General features: G+C 35.5%; 1 protein-coding gene across 2 annotated transcripts in view; it reads left to right on the top strand.

Annotated features, from left to right (window-relative positions):
- The window catches only part of UNC13C (unc-13 homolog C), a 568,114-nt gene that overhangs the window by 477,700 nt on the left and 67,043 nt on the right, over positions 1-23,371 (top strand). For both annotated transcript variants that reach the window (XM_063089570.1, XM_063089569.1), the window contains 4 exons: positions 1,642-1,791; positions 11,790-11,910; positions 14,563-14,619; positions 20,535-20,615. In XM_063089570.1, the coding sequence (XP_062945640.1) occupies positions 1,642-1,791; positions 11,790-11,910; positions 14,563-14,619; positions 20,535-20,615 (409 nt within the window). The remainder of the gene's footprint in view (positions 1-1,641; positions 1,792-11,789; positions 11,911-14,562; positions 14,620-20,534; positions 20,616-23,371) is intronic.

Here is a 23,371-nt window from a genome sequence, read left to right as displayed (position 1 = left end):
CTGGCTTCTGATTGGAGTTTACAATATGAGTCTGTTTAGGAACCTGCTTTCACATACCTGAAATATAAATGTCATACCTTCTGCTCAATGTATCCCCTCACTCTAATGCATTAATTTGTTAATCAGTGCAAAGGAAAGTAGCTATTTCAAAGGAGATTTCTACTACAGCTAGCAGGATCATGGATGATTCAGTGGTAAATCAACTAGTTCAAAATTTCCAATGTTATTTGCCTTCCATTACTCCATTAAATACACACATTGCCACATGCACCGTCATTTTCCCCACTTTCTCCACCCCTGCTGCCCCTCTCCCTTGCACCACTACCTGACAAAAGTCCAAAGGCAGCTCCAACCAGATAAAAGCCAAATGGTCAGGGATTTGGATTCCCCTGGACAAGAGCTTGGAAGACAATGTTCCATTGAACCAGGTAAATGTGCAGAGAGCCCAGAAATGAGACACATTCATAGGGTCCAGCTGGGAACCAAGAATCAAGGAACCAAATACAAATGCCAGGCAAGAATGGTGTTGCCAACAGTAAAGAAAAGGCAGGAGCCAAAGATGGAGAGAGGCCAAACATGGTGGTAAGTAGAATCAGGACTTGAATACATGCTCAAAATTATGGACCAGTGTATTGATAAACCTCCTATTAAAGGGCCAGGAGAAAGAGAAATACCCCAATTGTAATAATTTATAATCTATCAAAGATTTCCTTATTAAGTAGTAAAAACAAAAGCTAGAAAAATGAAATACTTAACAACAGGCTAACCAAAATATTTCCATAACGTACATGCTAAAATAAAAGGTCCCATATGTGTTACAAGAACAAGAAGATGTGCCTGTTTGGTTCATTGATGTATCCTCGGTGCTTAGAATGGTGATTGACATCACATGGGTTACATAATTTAATAAAACAGTTCAAAGTTTGGAGTAGAAGTCAGGTCTGCAGATGTAAATTTGCAAATCACCAGTATATAGATGATATGGAACTGGATGAGATTGCCAAGGAACTGTTTGTTGATGGAAGAAGTGAAGTAGACCAAAGGTCAAGCCCAGAGGATCACAATGTGGGGTTGCCAGATAAAATAAAGTTAAATCTGAATTTCAGATGAATAATGAATATTTTTGTTATATGTCCCAAATATTACATGTACATAGTCATACTAAAAAATATGCACTATCTAAAATGTAACTAGGTGTCCTGTACTTTTAATTTGATAAATCTGGCAACCTTACTGTGATGGTTGGAGGTCAGGCAATTAAGGAGGAGCAGCCAGTGAGGTGGAAGGAAAGCCAAAAGGGTATGGAGTCACAGAAACCAAGTGGAGAAAGTATATCCAGATGCCAAGAGTCTTTCTAGAGCAGCCGTTTTTCCAAACAATGCTGTCAGAGATGGGGGTTGAATGAACCACCACTCAAATTAATTCAACCTGAAGAGCATCACTTTTATCTGCTTTACATATAACGGCTTCAAGCAAGCTTTCATTGCAATAAAAATTTGTGCAGTTGAACAATAAGTTTGAAAACTAATGAGCAAGGGAATAGACACCATTTAAAACAAATCAAACTCCCAGGGGTGGAATTAAAACAGACTCAGGGAAAACATTTGCTTTTATTACAGAATTTCTATTCTTTATTTTTAGTTTTCAGCTTATAATTGAAGAATGTATAAAACAAATGAGTTTTGAACTAAATCAAATGAGAGCAAATGGAAATACCACATCTAATAAAAATAGTTCAGCCATGGATGCAGAGATTGTGTTAAGACCTCTCATGGACTTCTTAGACAAAATGTAAGTTTTCTACCTGTTTTTCTCTTTACTTTGCCCTCACTTTGACTAATACCGCTTTTAAAAAAGTCTGTATGTAAGACAGGATTAAAAAGATTCTATAGACATAAATAAATTCATTAAAAAGCAACACATTTTTAATTCATTACTAGATGGAAAAAAATTAGGAATGACTTTGTATAGGAAAGGAAAAAACGAGAGGAAAGAAGTTCTTGAAACTAAGGAGGCTGCTGTTCTGAGGCAGAGAGAGATTTAGGATTTCATGCTCCTCAGATAACATATTATTTCACGTCCTCCTGGACATAAAAAAAAGACTGAGTTGAGTCCAGAATACCTGATTTCATGTCAGAAACCTTCTGAAGAAGAAAATAGCACAAATATGACTAGAATTAATTCAGCTCAAAGGCAAGCGGATAGCTGCCTGACTCAACCTTCATTATCTATTTATTAAGTGCTCAGATGTATCAAACTCTATCCTAGGCATTGGACAGTAATGAAAAAGAGAGCAAAGTCCCTGATGTCACAGGGATCACAGTCTAAGAGTGGTGGGAGTAGGTGACCAACTAAGACATTGTTATTAAGCAGAAAGGTTGGTTGGTTGATTGGTTGATTGGTTTTTTAATGCTTCTGCTCTGTCCCTACTCTCAGAAGTTCTAATTTAGTAAGTTTGAAGTAGAGTCAAGGAACCTATATTTCAAAATGTGTTCACAATTGGGAACCATTGATCTAAAGACATAATTTCATACACAGAAGGTAGAAAAGTAAATAATAATTTTGAATGTCAATGGGAGACCCATGTCTTATGTGCTAGTTATAGATGTTATCTCATTTATTACTGTTGTGTCAAGTTTATACCAAAGGGACCAAGATAAAAAAGAGAGATACAAGGCCTTTCTTTAAAGATAAGGACAACAGAGAAAGATTTAGTAGGGAGAATCTCTTCTGTATATTTATGACTTCTACTTTAATTCCATTATCCTTTGGTTATAATCTTACTGCATGAATAAGACTAATGTTCTTAACAATTTAATTTCAGTATTTGGTAGAAAAATTAAGTCTTATTTTCTGTCTCTGTGGGGAAATATCTAGAAGATAGGTGAATAGGTAGGTAGATAACAGGAAGCAGGTAGGCAAGTGGATTTATAAGAAAAGAGGAAGAAAGAAGAGAGGAAGGAAAGAGAAGAAGAAAAAAAGAAAGGAAAGGAAAAGAAAGGAGAGAAAGAGAAAGGCTTTTCTACATTTCTTTAGTTTCCTAATAGAGACTTCTACTGTTACCACATATTTTCCTTCACATTCCCTTGAAAATGTTATCTTATTATATGATTCTTTTCTATGATATATCTCTATTTAATTCTACTATAATTGGTTGTGAGTATGATTGCAATGGACAGGGGACTCAGCAATCCCAGCTACCCTAAAACCCCCACTGGAATATCTTTTGTTTTTAAAGTCCAACCAGTAGTTTGGAGACATATAATTTATCATTAGCAAAACTATTTGTCTTGTATATTCTGTAATTAAAGTTATGAAACATACAGAAAGTTTTAAGTATCCTGATACAGCCAACTACTAGCTGAGTGACTTCGAATCCATTTCCTCATCTATAAAATAAGGCTAATAGAGAAAGTGTGTTGATCCTTATTTTAAGTACATTCAGATTTTTATTTTACTCAGTCTTAATTTTCTACTTCTAATTATACTTTATATGTCATCATACATGTCACTTACTGTAATTCTTAGTAAAAGAGAATAAATAAAGACAGAAAAGAATCTATGAGCTTTAAAACTTGTGAAAAAGATTAAGAATTTTTTAAAAGACATATTACATGAGGCATAGAGTTGCAGAAGTTCCCAGGACTAATTCAGAATGCATAACTTTAAAAATCACTGATTAGGGCCCCGGTGCCCTGAACTGGCACCTCACAGTTGAGCCTGCCAGCACCAGCCAGCCAGCCAGTGGAACCGCGTGACTCCACGTGGCCCCCTCACCCAGCTACCTTGGACCCAGGCAGGGGGGGGAGCTCCAGGTCCCACCCTGGTGCCCTGAACTGGCACTGTACAGGTGAGCCTGCCAGCACCAGCCAGCTAGCCAACAGAACTGTGGGACTCCACAGGCCCCTCATCCTGCCTCAGACCCAGGGGGTAGCACCAGCCTACAGATCCAACCCACCAAGTTTGGCCCAGCAGAACTCCACATGCTAGGGGCTCATTCTATGACTACAGAGTCTAGAATGGGAACCATGCTGGTTTAATATAACCACCACCACACCTACTGTGAAGCAGAGACAGTTCACCCCCCACAGTAGCAACCAAGGCCACTCCACAGCCAACCAGAGTGTAATAGAAGAAGCAAGCCCCCTACCAAATGACCAAGCATCAGCAAAAAGACACTAGAAATACAAACAATCAAGAAGAAATGACACCACCAAAATGATACAGTAATGCCCTAAAGTCAGATTCCATGGAACAGGTAATCCCTGAAATGTCTGAAAAAGAATTTCGAGCAATGATCTTAAGAAAACTTGAAGAAATAAAGGAATACTCAATTATAGAACACAATGAAACAAGGAAAAAAAATCCAGAATGTGAAGGAGGAAATTTACAAAGAGATTAATACCATAAAAAAGAGTGTAGCAGAACGTCTAGAAATGAAAAACTCACTCAATGAAATAAAAAACACAACTGAGAGCTTGAACATCAGGGTAGAGCAAGAGAATAAAGAATTTCAGAGCTTGAAGATGGTCTTTTTGAAATAACTCAGGCAGACAAAAAAAAAAGGAAAAAAGAATTAAAAATAATGAGGAAAACCTAAGAGAGATAGCAGACAATCTCAAGCACTCTAACATCTGAATTGTGGGTATTCCTGAAGGGCAGGAGAAGGAAAAAGGTATCAAAAACCTATTCAAGGAAATAGTAACAGAAAATTTCCCAGGGCGAGATACAGACCTTCAGATCCAGGAAGCTCAAAGGTCCCCAAACAGATTCAACTCAAAAAGATCCTCCTCAAGACATATTATAGTTAATTCGCAAAGCTCAAAGACAAAGAGAAAATTCTACAAGCAGCAAGAGAAAAGCGTCAGGTCACTTATAGGGAACCCCCATCAAACTAACAGCAGACTTCACAACCAAAACCCTACAGGCCAGAAGAAAGTGGAACAATATATTCAAAATACTGAAAGAAAAAAATTGCCAGCCAAGAATTCTTTACCCAGCAAGGCTCTCCTTCAAAAATGAGGAAGAAATAGTGTATTTCTCAGACAAACAAAAGTTGTGGAATTTCACCACCACGTGACCAGCCCTGCAAGAAATTCTCAAGGGAGTCATTCATTTGGATTCTGAAAAATGGTGACCATCATCATGAATACACAAGAAAGAGCAAAACCCGCAGTTAAAACAAAAATGCCAGCAGGAAAGATAAAGAAACTAAACCATTCCACCTTAAATCCCCAACTCACACTGAAGAAGAGAAATAAAAGGAGAAATAATGGTCAAAAGATATTTAAACCAGCTAAATAGCAATTAAATGACAGGAATTAAACAACACTTCTCAATAACTGCTCTAAATGTGAATGGACTAAACTCCCCATTCAAAAGACACAGACTAACTGACTGGATTAAAAAGGCAGACTCAAGTTTATGTTGTCTTCAAGAGACCCACCTCACCTGTAAAGACACTCATAGACTAAAAGTGAAGGGATGGAAAAAGATATACCATGCAAATGGAAACCAAAAACAAGCAGGAGTAGGTATTCATATATTGGACAAAATAGACTTTAAACCAAAAAACATTAAAAAAAGACAAAGAAGGCCATTATATAATGATAAAGGGAACTATCCAGCTAGAAATGTAACAATCATAAACATGTATGTACCCAATACCAGAGCACCCAGATATATCAAGCAAATACTCTTAGGCCTAAAGAAGGAGATAGGTCCTTATACATTAATAGTGGGTGATCTGAACACCCTCTCTCAGTATGGGACAGCACTTCCAGGCAACAAGTCAACAAAGAGACACAGGATTTAATCTACACCCTAGACCAACTGGACCTGGCAGATAGACACAGAACATTTCACCCAACAGCTAAAGAATACACTTTCTTCTCATCAGCTCACGGTACATTCTCCAGTATAGACCACATATTAGGTCACAAATCTAGTCTCAGCAAGTTTTAAAAAATTGAAATCATTCCAACAATCTTTTCAGACCACAATGGACTAAAAATGGAGATAAACAATAAGCAAATCGCTGGAAGATATACAAATACATGGAAAATAAATAAAAGGCTCCTGAATGCCCCATGGGTCCAAGAAGAAATTAAACAGGAAATCAAAAAATTTCTAGAAACTAATGAAAATAAAGATAGATCATAGCAAAACTTTTGGGATACTGCAAAAGCAATACTAAGAGGCAAATTTATTGCAGTAAATGCTTATATCAAGAAATGGAAAGACTCCAAATAAATGACCTAATGCTATGCCTCAAAGAACTTGAAAAACAACAATAATCCAAACCTAAAGGCAGTAGATAGAAAGAAATAATTAAGATCAGAGCAGAACTAAATGAAATAGAGACTCAAAAACAATAGAAAAGATCAACAAAACTAAAAGTTGGTTTTTTGAGAAGATAAACAAAATAGACACACCATTAACTAGATTAACAAAAAAAGGAGAGAGAAGACCCAAATAACAAAAATCAGAAATGAAAAGGGGGACATTACAACTGACACCACAGAAATACAAAGAATCATTAGAGACTATTATACAACTGTATGACAACAAATTTGAAAATCTGGAAAATATGGATAAGTATCTAGACACATATAAATTACCAAGACTGAACCAAGAAGAGACAGAAAACCTGAACAGACCAATAACAAGCAAGGAGACTGAAGGAGTAGTTAGCAATCTTCCAACAAAAAAAAAGTCCAGGTCTGGATGGCTTTACAGCTGAATTCTATCAAACTTTTAAAGAGGAGTTAATACCAATTCTCATGAAACTGTTCCAAACATTGAAACAGACTCTACTCTCCCAAACTCATTCTTTGAGGCCAACATAACCCTGATACCAAAACCAGATAAAGACACACACAAAAAAGAAAATTACAGGCCAACGTCCTTGATGAACCTAGATGCTAAAATCCTCAACAAAATATTAGCAATTAGAATACAGCAACATATTTGAAAAATTATACACTATGATCAAGTGGGATTTATCCCAGGGATGCAAGGATGGTTCAACATACAAAAGTCAATAAATGTGATACATCACATTTACAAGCTCAAGGACAAAGACCATATGATTATATCAACAGATGCTGAAAAAGCATTTGACAAAATTCAACATTCCTTCATGATAAAGACTCTCAACAAATTAGGAATAGAAGGAAAATATCTTAACACTAAAAAAGCCATTTATGACAAGCCCACCACAAGTATTAATCTGAATGGGGAAAAATTGAAGGCCTTCCCCTTAAGGACAGGAACAAGACAAGGATGTCCACTCTCACCACTTTTATTCAACATAATACTGGAGGTACTAGCTAGAGCAATCAGCCAAGAGAAAGAAATAAAGGGAATCCAGATTGGAAAAGATGAAGTCAAACTATTCCTATTTGCAGATGACATGATACTATATATAGAAAAACCTAAAGACTCTATCAAAAAACTCCTAGAGCTGGTTAATAACTTCAGTAACGTTGCAGGATACAAAATAAATGCCAAAAAAATCAGCAGCATTTATATACTCAAATAATGAATTAACAGAAAGAGAAATAAAGAAAGTAAGCCCATTTACAATTGTCAGCAAAAAAATATGATACCTAGGGATCAATTTAACCAAAGAGGTGAAAGACCTCTACAATGAGAATTACAAACCACTTCTGAAAGAAATTAAAGAAGACACAAAAAGATGGAAAGATATTCCATGCTTTTGGATTGGAAGAATTAACATTGTGAAAATGCCTATACTACCCAAAGTGTTCTACAGATTCAATGCAATCCCCATCAAAATACCAATGACATTCTTCACAGAAATGGATAAAACAATCTTACCTTTCATATGGAAAAACAAAAGACCCTGAATAGCCAAAGCAATCCTGAGCAAAAAAAAAAAAAAAAAAAACAAAGCCAGAGGCATAACTCTGCCTGACTTCAAATTATACTTAAGCTGTTGTAACCAAAACAGCATGGTACTAATATAAAAATAGACATTCAGGCCAGTGGAGTCAAATAGAAAATGAAGAAATCACTACTCAGGCTTATAGCCATCTGATATTAGACAAAGGCAACAAAAATCTACATTGGGGAAAAGATTGCCTCTTCAATAAGTGGTGCTGGAAAAACTGGATATCCATATGCAGAAGAATGAAACAAGATATTCATCTCTCACCATACACTAAAATCAACTCAAAATGGATGAAAGACAAAGGTATAAGACCCCAAACTGTAAAATTCCTAAGGGAAAATATAGGTGAAACAATTCAGCAGTTAGGTCTGGGCAAAGGCTTTATGAACATGAGCCTGAAAGCACAAGCAGCAAAAGAAAAAATAAACAAATGGGACTATATCAAACTAAAAAGTTTCTGCACAGCAAAATAAACAATCAACAGAGTGAGAAGACGACCTACAGAGTGGGAGAAAATTTTTACCAACTATGCATCCGACAAGGGACTAATATCCAAAATATACATAGAACTCAAGCAATCATACAGTAAAAAAAATAAATGACACAATTAAAAAATGGGCAAAGGAGCTTATAGACATTTTTCAAAGGAAGAAATACAAATAGCCAACAGATACATGAAAAAATGCTCAACATCACTAGTCATCAGGGACATGCAAATTAAAATCACATTGAGATACCACCTCACTCCAGTTAGACTGGCTATAATCAAAAAGACGGTGAATAACAAATGCAGGGGAGGGTATGGAGAAAAGCAAACACTACTGCACTGTTGGTGGGACTGTAAATTAGTACAACCACTATGCAAAACAATTTGGAGGTTTCCCAAACAACTACAGATAGATCTTCCATATGATCCAGCAATCCCTCTTCTGGGTATTTATCCAGAGAAATGGAAATCATCATGTTGAAGAGAAACCTGCACTCCCATGTTTATTGCAGCTCTGTTTGCAATAACTAAGATATGGAACCAACCTAAATGTCCATTAATAGATGATTGGATAAGGAAACTGTGGTATATATACACTATGGAATACTACTCTGCCATAAAAAAGAATGAAATACTCCCACTTGCAACAACATGGATGAACCTGAAGAAACTTATGTTGAGTGAAACAAGCAAAGCAGAGAAGGATAAATACCTCATGTGCTCACTCATATGTGAGAGCTAAGAGAGAAAGGAAGGCAGGAAAGAAAGACCACAGTAGTGCCGTGATCCAACAGAGGGAAGGAACATTCCTAGGGCAACAAATTGGAGTTGAGGGGAGAGGGGGAAGGGGAGGGAAGTTGGGGGATAATTGGGAGGGGACAAAGGGTACAAAAGTAATTTCTGGTAATGGATATGCCCCAGTATGAATCTGGCCCCCACATCATGGGCAGGAGGGGGGACAATTAGCTTTGTATCTCATGAATACTAGTAATAAATAAATAAATAAATAAATAAATAATTTTTAAAAATAAAATTAAAAAAAATAAAACCACCGATTAGGAGAGAATGTTAGAAGCCAGATATTTATTCTGTTTTCAAGGAGCTAACAGTTTAGAAAGATAAATAAAGAGTACTTGAATAAACAGGGTTTCAATATATGGAAAAGAGGGACAGGCATTTCAGGGGGAGGTAAAACGGCTGGATGAAGTTTTTGTGAAAATATGATCAGCTATATAAAAGGAACTCTCTATGGCCAGCTAGTACACATACCATTTGAAAATTATCTGGTTAAGTGGTTCTCTGTTCAGTTAATCTAGATAGCTTAGGTTCCAAAATACATGTTTTTAAAATTTTGAATAAGTTCAGGTAAAGGTCTTGCATTATCAAGTTGGTTGATTTTGACTAAATTAAGGATGTAGTTGCTACATTTCTCCTGTATTTCTATTATTTAAAACAAACAATAGAGGGCTGAAAGTCTTCAAGGTAGTTTTGAGAAAATCCCTTTAGAAATCATGTTCTACTTGTACTGTAAATTTATAGGCTTACTTTGTCTTTGTGCAGCCTCTCTAAATAAAACATCTTATTTCTTTATGTTCACTTTCTCCATCAAAACCTCACCACTCTATAAAATGAGCTGCGAACTCTGTTTCCAACTAGCAGAAATCCTGTGAAGAGCTGCAAATATGTCAACTATTTTATTCCTGTTCTTTCAGTTGCAGTCTAAGCAGGGTTAGTTAGCATGCCAAGTACATGAGCTGACCATAAAAACAAGATTAATTCCTAAACACAGGCATTTTGAAAGTGGAAATTACACATCTGCAGCAAAATTGGCAGATTTGTTGCATCTCAAATCTTCCTAGGAATTTCTCTGAGGATAGCTGTTATTGCTCTGCCATGACATGACACATCTGCTGGTTTCCGCCCTGTGCCCATACCACAAATATTCACCAGCAAGCTAGAAATGCTTCTGTGGAACAGTGGTTTACAAAGTAGTGAAGCTAAAGTTCCACGGATATGCCTCAGGGCTCCCCAACCCTCCTCTTTATCTAGAAAAGGTTGCTTTCACTTATTTTTATATATTAGGTTTCTACATACAATAGTGTTAGGAGAAATGCTTCTACATGAAAATGTATTTCGGAAATCTCTCTTTGCCTCTCACATGTCACATGCCTTTAAATACTAATTATTAATTTTAGCTATTTAAATTATGTATTACTAATATTAATTATGTATGTCTTTAAATGTTAAAAACAGCAAATTCTGTCCATCAGGACCAGAGCACAGGTTATAATTTCTGAGTCCAAAAGCTAGAATGAGTTTTCCCTGAAATATACAACTCACTTTTGGCCCTCTGCAAAATAGGTTTAATTCACTTTCATTAAAGGAGTCTCAAAGAGTCCAGTGTCATATTATATTATATTTAATAGATATTTACATAGCACTGTGCCTAGGTAGATGCTGGGCCTTCATACACAAGCACATTCATCATAGGCACTATGGGACATTGGAAGACATGCTGAATTTAGAGGACAGCCTAATTTTGAATTTAACTTACTAGCTTTGCTTCCTCAGACAAGTACCCTAACCTCTCTCAGCCTGTTTTTGATTTCTAAAATGGATATAGTGATAAATAAGAAATATGTGCAGAAGAAGTTTCTAAACTGTTATATAAATGTTGTACAAATTATTTCACCATGAAAAAAATTGATAAAGTATCACACCTATTAAAGTTGGTAAAGTTTAGCTCTTTGGTAAAATTACATGCATCTTTGTCATATCATTAGGTTGGTTCAGTGCCCAGTAGTGATAAAAATGTGTTTCCTTGGTGTTTGGCCTAAACCATAACTATGGGCACGTACTGAAAGCACACCAGAGGTGAGGGTAAAAGTCATGCACTTTGGGAGCCTTAACTCCATTGTGGTGAATGGTCTGCCTTTGCTTCATCAGGTGGGAGAAAAATATTGGTTCCGCCACCTTCTTCTCAACCCCCATGCCAAACTCTGGCAACAGATCTCAGAAATTCTCTTGGTTTAATAAAGATTAAATACAAGTAAAGAGGAATCTTTTGCCTTTAAAAGTATATTTACGTTTTGTGCTTTGATAGGTGTTTTTCTTTGTAAAGCCTGTAAATATAAAAAACAATTTAAGGGAAGAAATACTCTGATTTCATTTTCTACCAAATATAGTGAATATTATAATGTATAGTATGATGAAACAGAGTTTTGATATTGTGTATCTTTTTCAGTAAATGGAATTTAGCTTTTGAAAATTATAAAAGCCTATTCAGGTATTTGAATCTCAGCAGGTAATGTGAATTTCAGATCAATAAAGCAATCTGATACGTTGATGTGAGATTTAAAATTGAGTATATTTTTTATTTTATTTCAGACTAAGTCTGTCAGCAAAAATCTGTGAGAAAACAGTACTGAAGCGGGTTTTGAAAGAGCTGTGGAAGCTAGTTCTCAACAAAATAGAAAAACAAATTGTCCTCCCTCTGATAGATCAAACAGTAAGTACTGAAAATTTAGTTATACTTTCGATCACCCAGCTAACTGTTCTGTTTTGTCTCAATGAGTGATTTTGATCCAGACGAAATACTAATTAAGTTCATTTTGGGAAAAATTGTTTGATATATAGTTTCTCAACAATGATCATTCAAATTACACTTTTTAAATTCAAATCCATTTTAAATAGTAGCAGTAGCAGTCAAACTTCACATTTGTTTGACATTCAAAACTTCATCTCTTAAAAACAAAATTTCATACTTAAAAAAAGTATCAAAGTTCAATTTATGGGGTATCTGGTCCACACATCTAATTTTTTATTTAATTTTATTATGAACCCACATGGAAATAGGTTTACGATAGAATACACCCATTGTATTTCTTTCTTAAATTTTACTATTAAAGGAGATAGTTCCAATACTGCTACATGGAATTTTTTTTCATATTTCTATTCTACTTTCATCTATTACTTCCCCACTTGGAGGTTAATAGAGTAGACACCTTTTAGTGGATTTCAAGAATGGGATTGTATTACACATAGTGAAATAAAAAAGAACAAGAACGATCAACTGGCAGCAAAGTTAGACAATGTTCAAGCAGATATACAGTGCCAGGAATCTCAGTTCACATATACTGAGCCAAGCAAGGAAAAAAATAACCCTGACGAGCAACTGTTATGGAGTAATCAGGTGTTTGGTTTTGTTTGTTTTTTTCTGTGACTGAGGAATATAAATTGATGCAAATAATGAGTCATTACAAACCTAATTAAAGTACATGTTGACACCATTAATCATGCACACTCAGTCCATATTCATCCAATTGAATTATATGTATAGAAAATTTCTTCTAATAAAGTGTTCCAAGATGCATATGTTTTTGATTTACTGCCAAACAGTGAGTAATAAAATGTGAATAACTTTGAGTTGTTCTTAATGCCGTAAGTGTGTGGTTTAATCATTTATAGACTAAATTTTTATTTATTTTTTGACATCTGGTCGGTTCAGGGATCTGAACCCACGACCTTGGTGTTATAAGGCTATGCTCTAATCAACTGAACATATACAAATCATACACACACACACACACACACACACACACACACACTTTCTTTCTGCTATAATACATAATACATAAAACATTTCTGTAACATCAGTTAGCTCCCATGAAATCGATCAACAGGGGAATGTCAATATAATCTGGAAGGTGGGTTGGTTTATATGAAAATTTCCCTAGTTAAGAGGCTCTGCAATATAATAGAACTACAACTTCAACAGAAAAGGAAAGAACTCTCACCTTGTCTACAGCACAGGACTGTTTTAAAAAGAAAGCCCCTGCACATAGATTTCCTCTCCAGAAAGTTGCACCTTGCCTGGCTCTCACACACGGCAGGCTACCCTCCCCCTGTGCTCAGAGATTTACTTGCATGAGCATTGTCTTAGCCCACAATTGTACTCTATTGTTTTGTTTCTATCTGTTTGTTTTGCATTTTCAATACCCCTTGAGGTAGCCATCAGTCTTTCTTAACTCCCTGCCAGCTATCCAGGCCATCTCCCAAAATAGCAATCATTGTTTTTAATAGTTCTTTGGTAATAAAGTTGCATGGGCTTTGATTGTGCTGTCCACTGCTATTTTCCCCATAAACCCTATTATTTTTAGTGCACAATTTTGTACAAATATGAGGGTTTTCAAGAACTTATATATCATGTTACAACAGAAATGCTATATACAACATTTCATTTTCTATATCTTCCCTAGAAAAGCTTACCATTACCTGATTTTTTTTTTTTTTTTTAGCATTGAAAGCTCTGTGTAAACCTATATCATTTATTCATTCATTTATATTCATTGAATAGATATTTTTTGAGCTTCTACCATGTAGTAGGTACTGTGCTCGGTGCTGGTGACAAAATATGAGCAACATTAGTCATAGTTGCTGCTGCGGTGAGCCTTGTCATCTTTAATATCTGAATGAATATATGTACTCCAATAGAAAATCTAGAGAATATTAGTCTAGAATAGCTGATTTTCCTTACTGTGAAAATATTCCAAGCTACTCACGAACTTGGTTAAATTTAATATTTTTCCAGTCACATATACCAACACACATGTCTCTAGTTTTTCATTCTAGCAGTGCTTTGGATGATTTATTCCAGTGTTTCTCGAATTCTTTTTCCCAGGACTAGGGCTCTAGAGATAGCCTTTGGCTGAGGAAGGGGTTATGAGGGAGGGCCTCTAATAAGTGGTACAGTATTTCAAGAGGAGTAGCTCCATCTTCTTCAGGCCTATATCTTACAATTTTGCATAGATTTCTTTTGGGTGGGAGTGGAGTAAGGGAGTTGCCCCTGCTAAAAATAAATAAAGTTAGAGATCACTGATTTAATTAATATGCCACATTAAACTGGCTACATTAGCAGTAACCCATTCAGTAACCCAAACTTAAGACTTTAAGTGGGATACCTATGAAGACTGTTATACTGTCAGAAGAACTAGATATCTTTGACCCAATCTCTAAAATAGAGCAATGAAGGGCATCTGGCATAAAAGCCAAAAATATAAGGGAAATAGAGAAAATTCTCCATTGATTATATTTCTTTTGTGACTAATACTGAAGATCTTAAGACTGAGTCTTCTCTCTCTTTTTCTCTGTATTTTTCTAGGGACCCCAGATGATTTTCATCGCAGCTAAGGATCTTGGACAATTATCCAAACTGAAGGTAATAAGAATAAGGAAATTACTGGTTGTCCATGAAAAGTAATGAGCTAACTATAGCTGTACAAGAAACCATCCTTCTGCTAGTAATGGTATCTAGCATGGATTAAGAACATGTATGTCTGTGACCTCACAATCCACTTTCAGAACTTTTAACTTTATATTGTAGCATTCAGCATTATTGCTTTTGGAGTAAGTTAGAGAACATATTTTCATCCATATGTTGAACTAGTTTTGCATGAATGAAGGCAGAATGGAACACTGCATAGAAATCTAGTAAAGTCTAGAGAAGTCTTAACACCAAGAAATAGAATATGGGAAAACAAACCTCATCAACGTAGACATTGAACTTGTCAACATGTTCAACTCCATAATAAGTGGGGATTTGCTGACTAAAGAACCCTCCCCTTAATTATCACTTTAGACTCCCCAAAATTTGGAGTTATACAGGAAACCTCAGTTCCCATCTGTCTAGGAGAGGAACTTGTCTGGTTAAAATAAACATTGTTTTCATTCCATTTCTACCTCCTAAAATAGAATTAAGGGGCTGGGTCCATACACATGTTCCAGACTCTAGTTTTTCATTCTACCAGTGCTTTGGATGGTTTATTCCAGTGTTTCTCTAATTCTTTTCCCAGGACCTAGGGTTCTAGAGAAAGCCTTTGGCTGAGGGAGGGGTTAAGAGGAAGGGTTTCTATTAAACTGGACAGCATTTCAGGAGGAGCAACTCCACCTTCTTCAGCCCTGTCTTCTAAGCCTGTATCTTCCATCCTATATCTTATATGACCTTCGTTCAAATTCTTTCTTAACTGCTTTCAACTATGTAATATCGGCCAATGTATTTAACCGTTCCAATCTTCAGATGTGGCATTTGTAAAATGCAGAAAATTTTAACACTTGGTTCATAAGATTGTTTTGAGAATAAATGAGATAATGCATATATTATCTTTGCTTGGTAACTGCAAAGAATATGCCACCTCCCACTTATAGAGGACGCAATCTCATTTCTCCCCAGCTGGTAACTAATAGTCAGATATCACTTGGTATTGTTGTGTCTATAACACAGGGGAAGGACAACCAATTTGCATAATTATTTACTGAGATAAAATATGTGCCTTACAATTTCAGTATCCTATTTTATCCCCTTCCTTAGGAAAAATTATAAAACCAATAATTCATCTGGAAGATATAACCATCACCTAAATTGTTTCTTAAAGGTGTTCAGTGCTGTTATTGGTTGGGAGGGAAGATAGAAGGTAGATGTCACTGCCAAACCATTGTTTTGGATCTTGGATCTCTGTCCCTTTCTTTATCACTTTTATTGCCTTCCTGAGATTTCTGGACTCTACTTTAAAAAATGGATTTATACAGTGCTGAAGTTTCTCATGTAAAACAATGAAAGTGAAACAGCATGACTCTCATTACAAAAGAAATGGCCCTGGCCATGCATCTAGCATCTGTATGATATTAGAAAACACACTCCATCTCCCCAGGCTCTAGTTTTCTGAGTTGAATATTACATCAGCTAGAACTGTTTCAGTTTCAAGTGACGGAAAGCCAAACTAACATAAGCAAAGAGGGAATTTATTGCTACATGAAGTGTTATAGTCCAGGGTAACTCTGGTTTCCATTACTGCTTAATTAGGAATTCAAACAATGTTACAGGTCCTGGTTACTCACTACCTCTCAACTCTGCTCTTCTCCTTGTGTGATGTATTACCATGACAGACCTTTCTTCCTGTTTGTAAGATGGTTGTCTCTGCTTTTACATCCTTTGAATTTCAAATCATGTAGAAAAGAACATCTATCTCAGTCCGAGGAATGCCAGCAAAGTCTACTGGCACATGAATGGCTTCCTAAGCCAATCACAGTGGCCTGAGAAGACATGTGCCAATTGGCTTAACTCACATACCCACCCTGAGCTGGAGGTGAAGTCAACCCTGACAAATCTTATGAACTCTGAGTGGGATAGATACTGGCTCTCCAGAGGATACGAATATGAGGGTACTTCAAAAAGTTCATGAAAAAAATAGAACTGAAAGATAATACAAATCTTTCCATGATCTTTTTGAACTGTATGTGCATGCTGGGTGAGAAAAACCAAAGTTTATAGAAAACAGCACCTTGGCACCCTTTGTGGCCCCAAAATCTTTTCAATTCAGTGAATTCTCTTTTAATTATAATAACCTAAAAGCAAACTATAAATAAAGTGACCTAACAGGGTTATTTCATCAACATTAAAATAATCTGAAGGACTGAAATTAGAATCTTATTATCCTCCATAGGTAATATGAAAATACCTTAGTTCTAGATCATATTATTCTATTGTTGGCCCTTGATTTTTTATTTTTAAATTATTAGTTAATTTAGTTGTTGTTGAATTAGACAGCAATAAATCCTTTACAATCTCATACAAAAAAAACGAAATTCCACCTGGCATGGAGAACCCTTACAAATTTTCCAAAACCATTTTCCCATATATTACTAGAATGTCACTTTTTAAATAATTTTATACCATGGGTCTTTAGATTTTTAATATATTAGTTTGAAAGCAGATTTGATGTGCTGGAAATGTACTATTTGAAATGATTGCACTGACAGATAATGTCATAACTCCTATATAGAAATATTAATAGATAACTACCTTACTCAAGAAAAATAGAAAAATGTGGGCAACTAATTATTTTTCGGCATTTGACTATGATTTAGAATTAATTTATTAAACAAGTACTAATTTAATAGTTTGACATATTCTACAGTGTTTCATACTCTGGAACTTCATAATGTAGGTATATTATATATATACCTGACATTACTACTTAATAGGATCTGATTCATTTGTTATAAAATAAAAGAAAATAAGCACAAATCATCACAGACCAGTGATACAATATCAAAAACAATTGAGGAAAATACATCTAGAACTGTAAGTTTACTGCAAGATTTTTACTTGGGCAATAAGTCATTGTTGACCTCTCTCAGAGACCCCCTTATTTATTTATTTTTTTTCTGAAACAAAAGCACAAAGCTAAATTTATTGTTTACTTAAGAAAGGAAGAACTATGCTGCCCATGCACAAACTCCCCATGTTCATATATGTAACATAAGAACAACTTATGTTACATAAGACTTCTGGGAAGCATGAAGTCCAGGAAGATCTACAGAAGCAGAGGTGGATTAACATTGGCTATGGAAGCATGGCTACTTGGGTTAGACTGTTAGCAACAATTTGGTTTTTCTTTTCTTTTTTCTTAAATTATTTATTGTTTTATGTTTTTGGCCACAAAACAAGTCTTAATAGATTTAAAAAGACAAAGATCATAGAAAAATATATTCTCTGACCACAATAACAGAACAAAATTTAGAAAATTCACAAATGTGTGGTAATTAAACACTCTCCTAAATAAACAATGGGTAAAACATATATATCTCAAAGGAAATCAGAGTGTATTTTGAGATAAAAATGAAAGTGCAACATATTAAAATTTATAGGATGCTGGGCTCATGCAGTGCTTAGAGGAAAGTTTACACTTGTAAACACCTATATTAAAATGCTATGTTCTTTTTTAAGTTATTAACTTCTTTGTAAATTTCCTCCTTCATATCCTGGATTTTTTTCGTTTGTGTATTTCATTATGTTGTCAAACTGAGTCTTCTCCTATCCCAGTGAGTTTCCTTAAGATTGTTGCTCAGAATTCCTTTTCAGTTATTTCAAGGGTTTCCTGCTCTATAGTGTCTGGTATTTGAGAATTACTATATTCTTTCGGTGATGTCATATTTTCTTCGGTTTCCACATTTCTAGTGTCTACGTTGATGTCTGGTTATCTGGTAGAGCATTTGCTTCTTCTATTACTCTGGAGTGGCCTTTGAGAAGAGAGATGTCCTCTTCTTTTTCTAGTCAGTGCTGGTGATTCTTCTTGTGTCAATGTAGTGGAATGGCTGGCTGCCTGCATGGAAGTTGCGGCTACTGCTGTGGTGTCCACTACTTTTGCAGCAGCCATGGCTATGGTGATAGCTGTGGTGGGCCACCCATGCAAGAGTTGTTTTTTTGGTGTGCTCCTGGGTATGCTGCCCTCGGCTCCTGCCTTAGGACCCTGGGCAAGCTGTATTTTTTGCCTGCACCTGGGCAGAGGGTGCTGGCCTCAGTTCCTGCCTTAGGACCTCTGGCATGCTCTTGGAGACCCCCTTATTTGAATGAGTTGTGAAATCCCAGAAAAGTATTTCTAGCAAGAATTACATTTTTCTAAAGCAGCAACATAGATCATTTAGTAGTATGTGTTAAGAAAAGTGATATGACCACATCATAAAGCAATCAAGATGGATGAAGCCTGAGAGATTTATTTAAAATAAAATATCCGTATTTACTTGTCCCCATGCATTTTCCCCTATAACTCAGCAACACTTCCTATTACTCTTTAGGTCTCGATGGGTATTTAATATTACTATCTGGAAATATTAAATGAACTCATACGTTTAAGTTGAAATCCCTATATCAGAAAAAGATGCAGTAAGAAGCATAAATGTATGTATCATGGATCCATGAAACATTACATCATATTTTCAACAATATTCGAGACAATTATTCCATTCAAGAATGTTAGATCCTATGAGATGTGCTGAAGGAAGTACAATTCAATTATCAAAAATATATCTAATGCCTAGCAGGTGACATTTGCCAAGGTATACACTGAAAGCTAAAGAAGTTGGTTAGACATGCACATTATCCTCAGGAAGTCATGATATCTACTAGACAACATAATGAGAAAAAGGGCAGAAGAGAAGGAGAAGTAACTGGGTGTGATTGCACAGTTTATGCATTGCACAAAAGTGCCTGATTAAGGGAGCAATTGATGGCTAAAATCAAGTCCATGCTCCACTTGTCAAGCCATGTATGCTGACTTGGAGCTGTACCCACATAGAAGAAAAGATGCCTTTTATTATGACCAAAGGCACTCATCCATTAATAAAGACATGCATTCTCAGAGCTGTGTCCACCCACATGGGACTTTTCCTCTAATTCACACAAAGGCATTTACATAAGTTAGAATTTAAGCTCCAGGAGGACAAAAGTCTTCCTTTTGTTGAACCATATATCTCAATCACCTAGAATAGTATCAACGTAATAAGTACTCAACAAATATTTGTTGAATGTTGTTGAATTCAATAGTGTGGCCCTGGGGAACTTGTATCAATTTGGGGGGGTCAGGAATTTAAAATTTTTTCTCTTAGACAAATTTCTATCTCCTTTATTATTTTCTCTAACTTTCTACCATCATATTTCTAAATAAGCTTTGAATTGTGGGTTGAAACAGACCACAATGAACAATAAAAAAAATTGTAAAATATAAAATCAATTTCAAAATTAGTTCTAAAATATTAAAAATAATCATAAAAAATAGAAAATCTCCAGAGCAAGCTAAATTCAGAAAATTCTTTGGGCCTTTTCCCAATAATGAGTAGTCATTAAGGAGATCTGAGAAAGGGAATAAAGTGGGGGCATTATATTTGAAATAGACTTTATCACTAGTAATTAGGAGAGGCTAAAATTTACCCCTTAAATTCCTTCCATGATTGACATTCCTCAATGTGACAGACAAGAAAGAATTCAGGTGAAAAAGATTCAATTTTCCAGGTTTCCCTCCTTTTTTTTTTTTTTTTCCTAATATTAACTTACAAGTGAAAAAAATAAAGCCATATCTCTAACAAAATACTACTTTTTAAGACAACATTTAACAGTTCTTCCCTTGGCAAAATGGATGTTTATTACATATATAATAAAATAGGTATTTTAAATGCATCCATATGAAGAAAATATTTCAAATAGGAAATGTTTGAATATGGGAATTATTTGGATTTTGTTTGAGAGTAGTTATTAAATGAACTGGTTATTTTATAAGCAATTGTTAACCTGTTTTCCAGGAGCACATGACGCGGGAGGATGCCAAGGGTTTGACACCAAGACAATGTGCTATAATGGAAGTGGTCCTGGCTACCATCAAGGTAAGGTTACAGTCCCCTGAATATGCATCCAGAAAGCCTCCCATATAACCCCATGCATAGGTACCCCTGACGCATATCTATAGAGCTGTGCCATCCATACATACAGTACGTAGTTGAATTGATACATTCTAGGAGTATATCAGATATAGCCCTTTCCATCTCCTTGTTATATCCATATTACCCTGTCCTTATACCTGCTCACTTTGTCTTTCTCTAAAAAATGTGTGTGAAACCTATGTTGTAACATATGTTTTCAAAGAAGACATGTATCCCCCAAACCCAGTTAAACAGATGCTTTGAGAGGATTTGGGGTTAACAGAATTTGTTTTTATGTTTTCTATGCTTGTTGAAATGATTTTTTAAAAATCAACCTTCTCCTCTCTTAGTAAGTACAATAATTTTATTTTATTTTCTGCTGAAAACTTGAAGGCATTGTGTTGTATGCATCAGTTTTTCATAGCCAAAGGTTGACCAAAAGTTATTGTAGTGTGTGCTAAATGTGTACAGATCTCAAGATGTAACTTAGAAATTATTTGTTTTCATGTAATTCCTTTTATATCCATTTTTTTATATTTATATGTGAAACTTTACAAAAGAGTTTGAAAAGTTAATTTATTTTCTAAATTCAAACTATGCCTAACGTTTTCACTCTTCACCGGGGAAGCGTCTGTTATTCAGGATGTATAAACAGTATAACAAAGAACTGTTAACTACCATGAGCCATTTGCAGAGCACTGGATAGCAACTGACATTACAATGATATTCATTAAAATAGAGTTCAGTCTGAATAACTATTGCATATTTTCACAATAGTGCTACATCATGGCTTTTGTTTTGCAGTTTCAGCATTTCATATGAAGCCATCTTTTGCTGCTGCAGTGTTGAAAACTGTAAATAAAAGTTGTGAGATGAGAATTTTGTGACACCTGGTAGCAACTGGGGAGTGTGAATTTAGGCAATGAGATAACAAAAATGGAGTTTATAAGGATACGGAAGAATTTTGTCTGAAAATATGGAAACTTTACAAACAATGTTGAGGAAAAATGGACTACAGGAAAAAATTTCAAAAGTTTTTTAAAAATTATTTTCAAAAATTTGAGGATGAAATGACTAATTTTGGGAGTTGTAAGATCACTAATAGCTACATATAAGTGCTAGTAGAAAAAAAAATACAATCTCTAACATGCACGATGAAGAGATTAAGAAAAATGTAAAATTTTTTAGAATCTGAATCCAGCCCTTCATGAACTTGATTAGGTAAGCACATGACTTTAGGAGAGAAAATAAAATAAGGTTTGTGGAAGCAGGGAATGTCATTTTAAGTATTGACAGACCTGGCTCCTGTCCCCAACTCCAACATTTCTCTAATTATTCTTAGTGGTGCCACATGACCACCACCTGCAGGCCAAGTTCTGCCCAGACTCTGAGACTGTATTGATCTCCAAGCAAATCCCTTTGACCCACACCTTGACAGCTCAATATCCTGTCTTCCTCTTCAAGTCGTCAATGACAATCTTTGAATTCAGTCTCAGCCACCAGATGCTTGTCTTTTTCTTTGGGGACAAAACTACTATCTAGTATTCAAGAGCCAGTAAAGAGGTCCATGTCACTGTCTTCTTCCTTCAGGACTGGAATCTGACTGGTTCTTCTGAGCCTCAGATAGTGTGGTCAGGTCTCCAGTGCCCCTATTCCCTAACTTCTGTGATGCCAACTCTTTTTCTGGGAATCTCCATGCTAGGCTTGCTGTGCCTGCTGTGAGGCTCTCTTGACACTGTGGTCTGCCTATCTGCCAAGGTATTTACCTGATAACTGCTTTTCAATGCCCCTTTGCCTTTATCTTGTGTGCCTCTGAGATTTGCCCCAATGGACTGTCCTCCTACCAAGTACTAATTCTGATGTTGACTACAAAGGAATTCAAGAGAACAAAAAGCACTATTGAAAAGAACTGTAACTCTAGCTGTAAAAGAGCTAAAGATTCAGTGTCTGCCAGGGGTCCAGCAAAAAGAGTACTTATAATGCAAGCAGAGACCTCATGGAAAAGATTGTTCTTAGGTCAAAGCAGCAGATGCTACCCAGGCTAATTCCCAAAGGCTGCCAAAGAGATGATCTTTAATTCCTCTTAAGCTCAATTTAATCAAATAAGCTGGAAATGAGAAAGTGAGAAAATGAAGAAGGAGAATGCTAAGGAGCTTGTAGAATATTAGCTGAAATAATGTTCTGCATTTTTCATGTCTCTCTCATGTACGTACATCATCTCCCCTGATCTTTATAAACATTCTGAGTGTTAGGTAGGTCAAGACTGATCGTTCACATTTTATAGATAAGAGAATTAAAGGAAAGAAGGTTTAAGTTGTTTGCCCAAGGCTGCTCATAATTAGTAGAGATGAGAAAGGACACCAAACTCTAAAGTCAGTGTCCTTGCTTCTATGTCACATTATTTCATTAAATGTTTATAAAGTGTGAGTAAAATGTAGCAGGCCAAAATGGATTATATTTCTTCAGAGAGATGACTTCTTTTTATATTAAAATACCATATTTCAATTACTTAGATTATTTTCTAATTATTTGAAAACAATTCAAAATCTTTCAGCCCCTATTCAAGTATTTATGAAAATATCAGTTCTCTTAAATTCTAAAACTTTAATTGAGCTGGTACTATTTTGTCACACCAGTCACATGTAATTTTTCAATTATAAGTCATGAATGTCAAATATGACAGAAGTAACAGAAATTATGATCATCTGCTACAGGTAGGA

This window comes from Cynocephalus volans, chromosome 3, assembly GCF_027409185.1.
Source record: "Cynocephalus volans isolate mCynVol1 chromosome 3, mCynVol1.pri, whole genome shotgun sequence".
NCBI lineage: Eukaryota > Metazoa > Chordata > Mammalia > Dermoptera > Cynocephalidae > Cynocephalus > Cynocephalus volans.
This window is presented reverse-complemented; position numbering and strand designations above follow the sequence as displayed.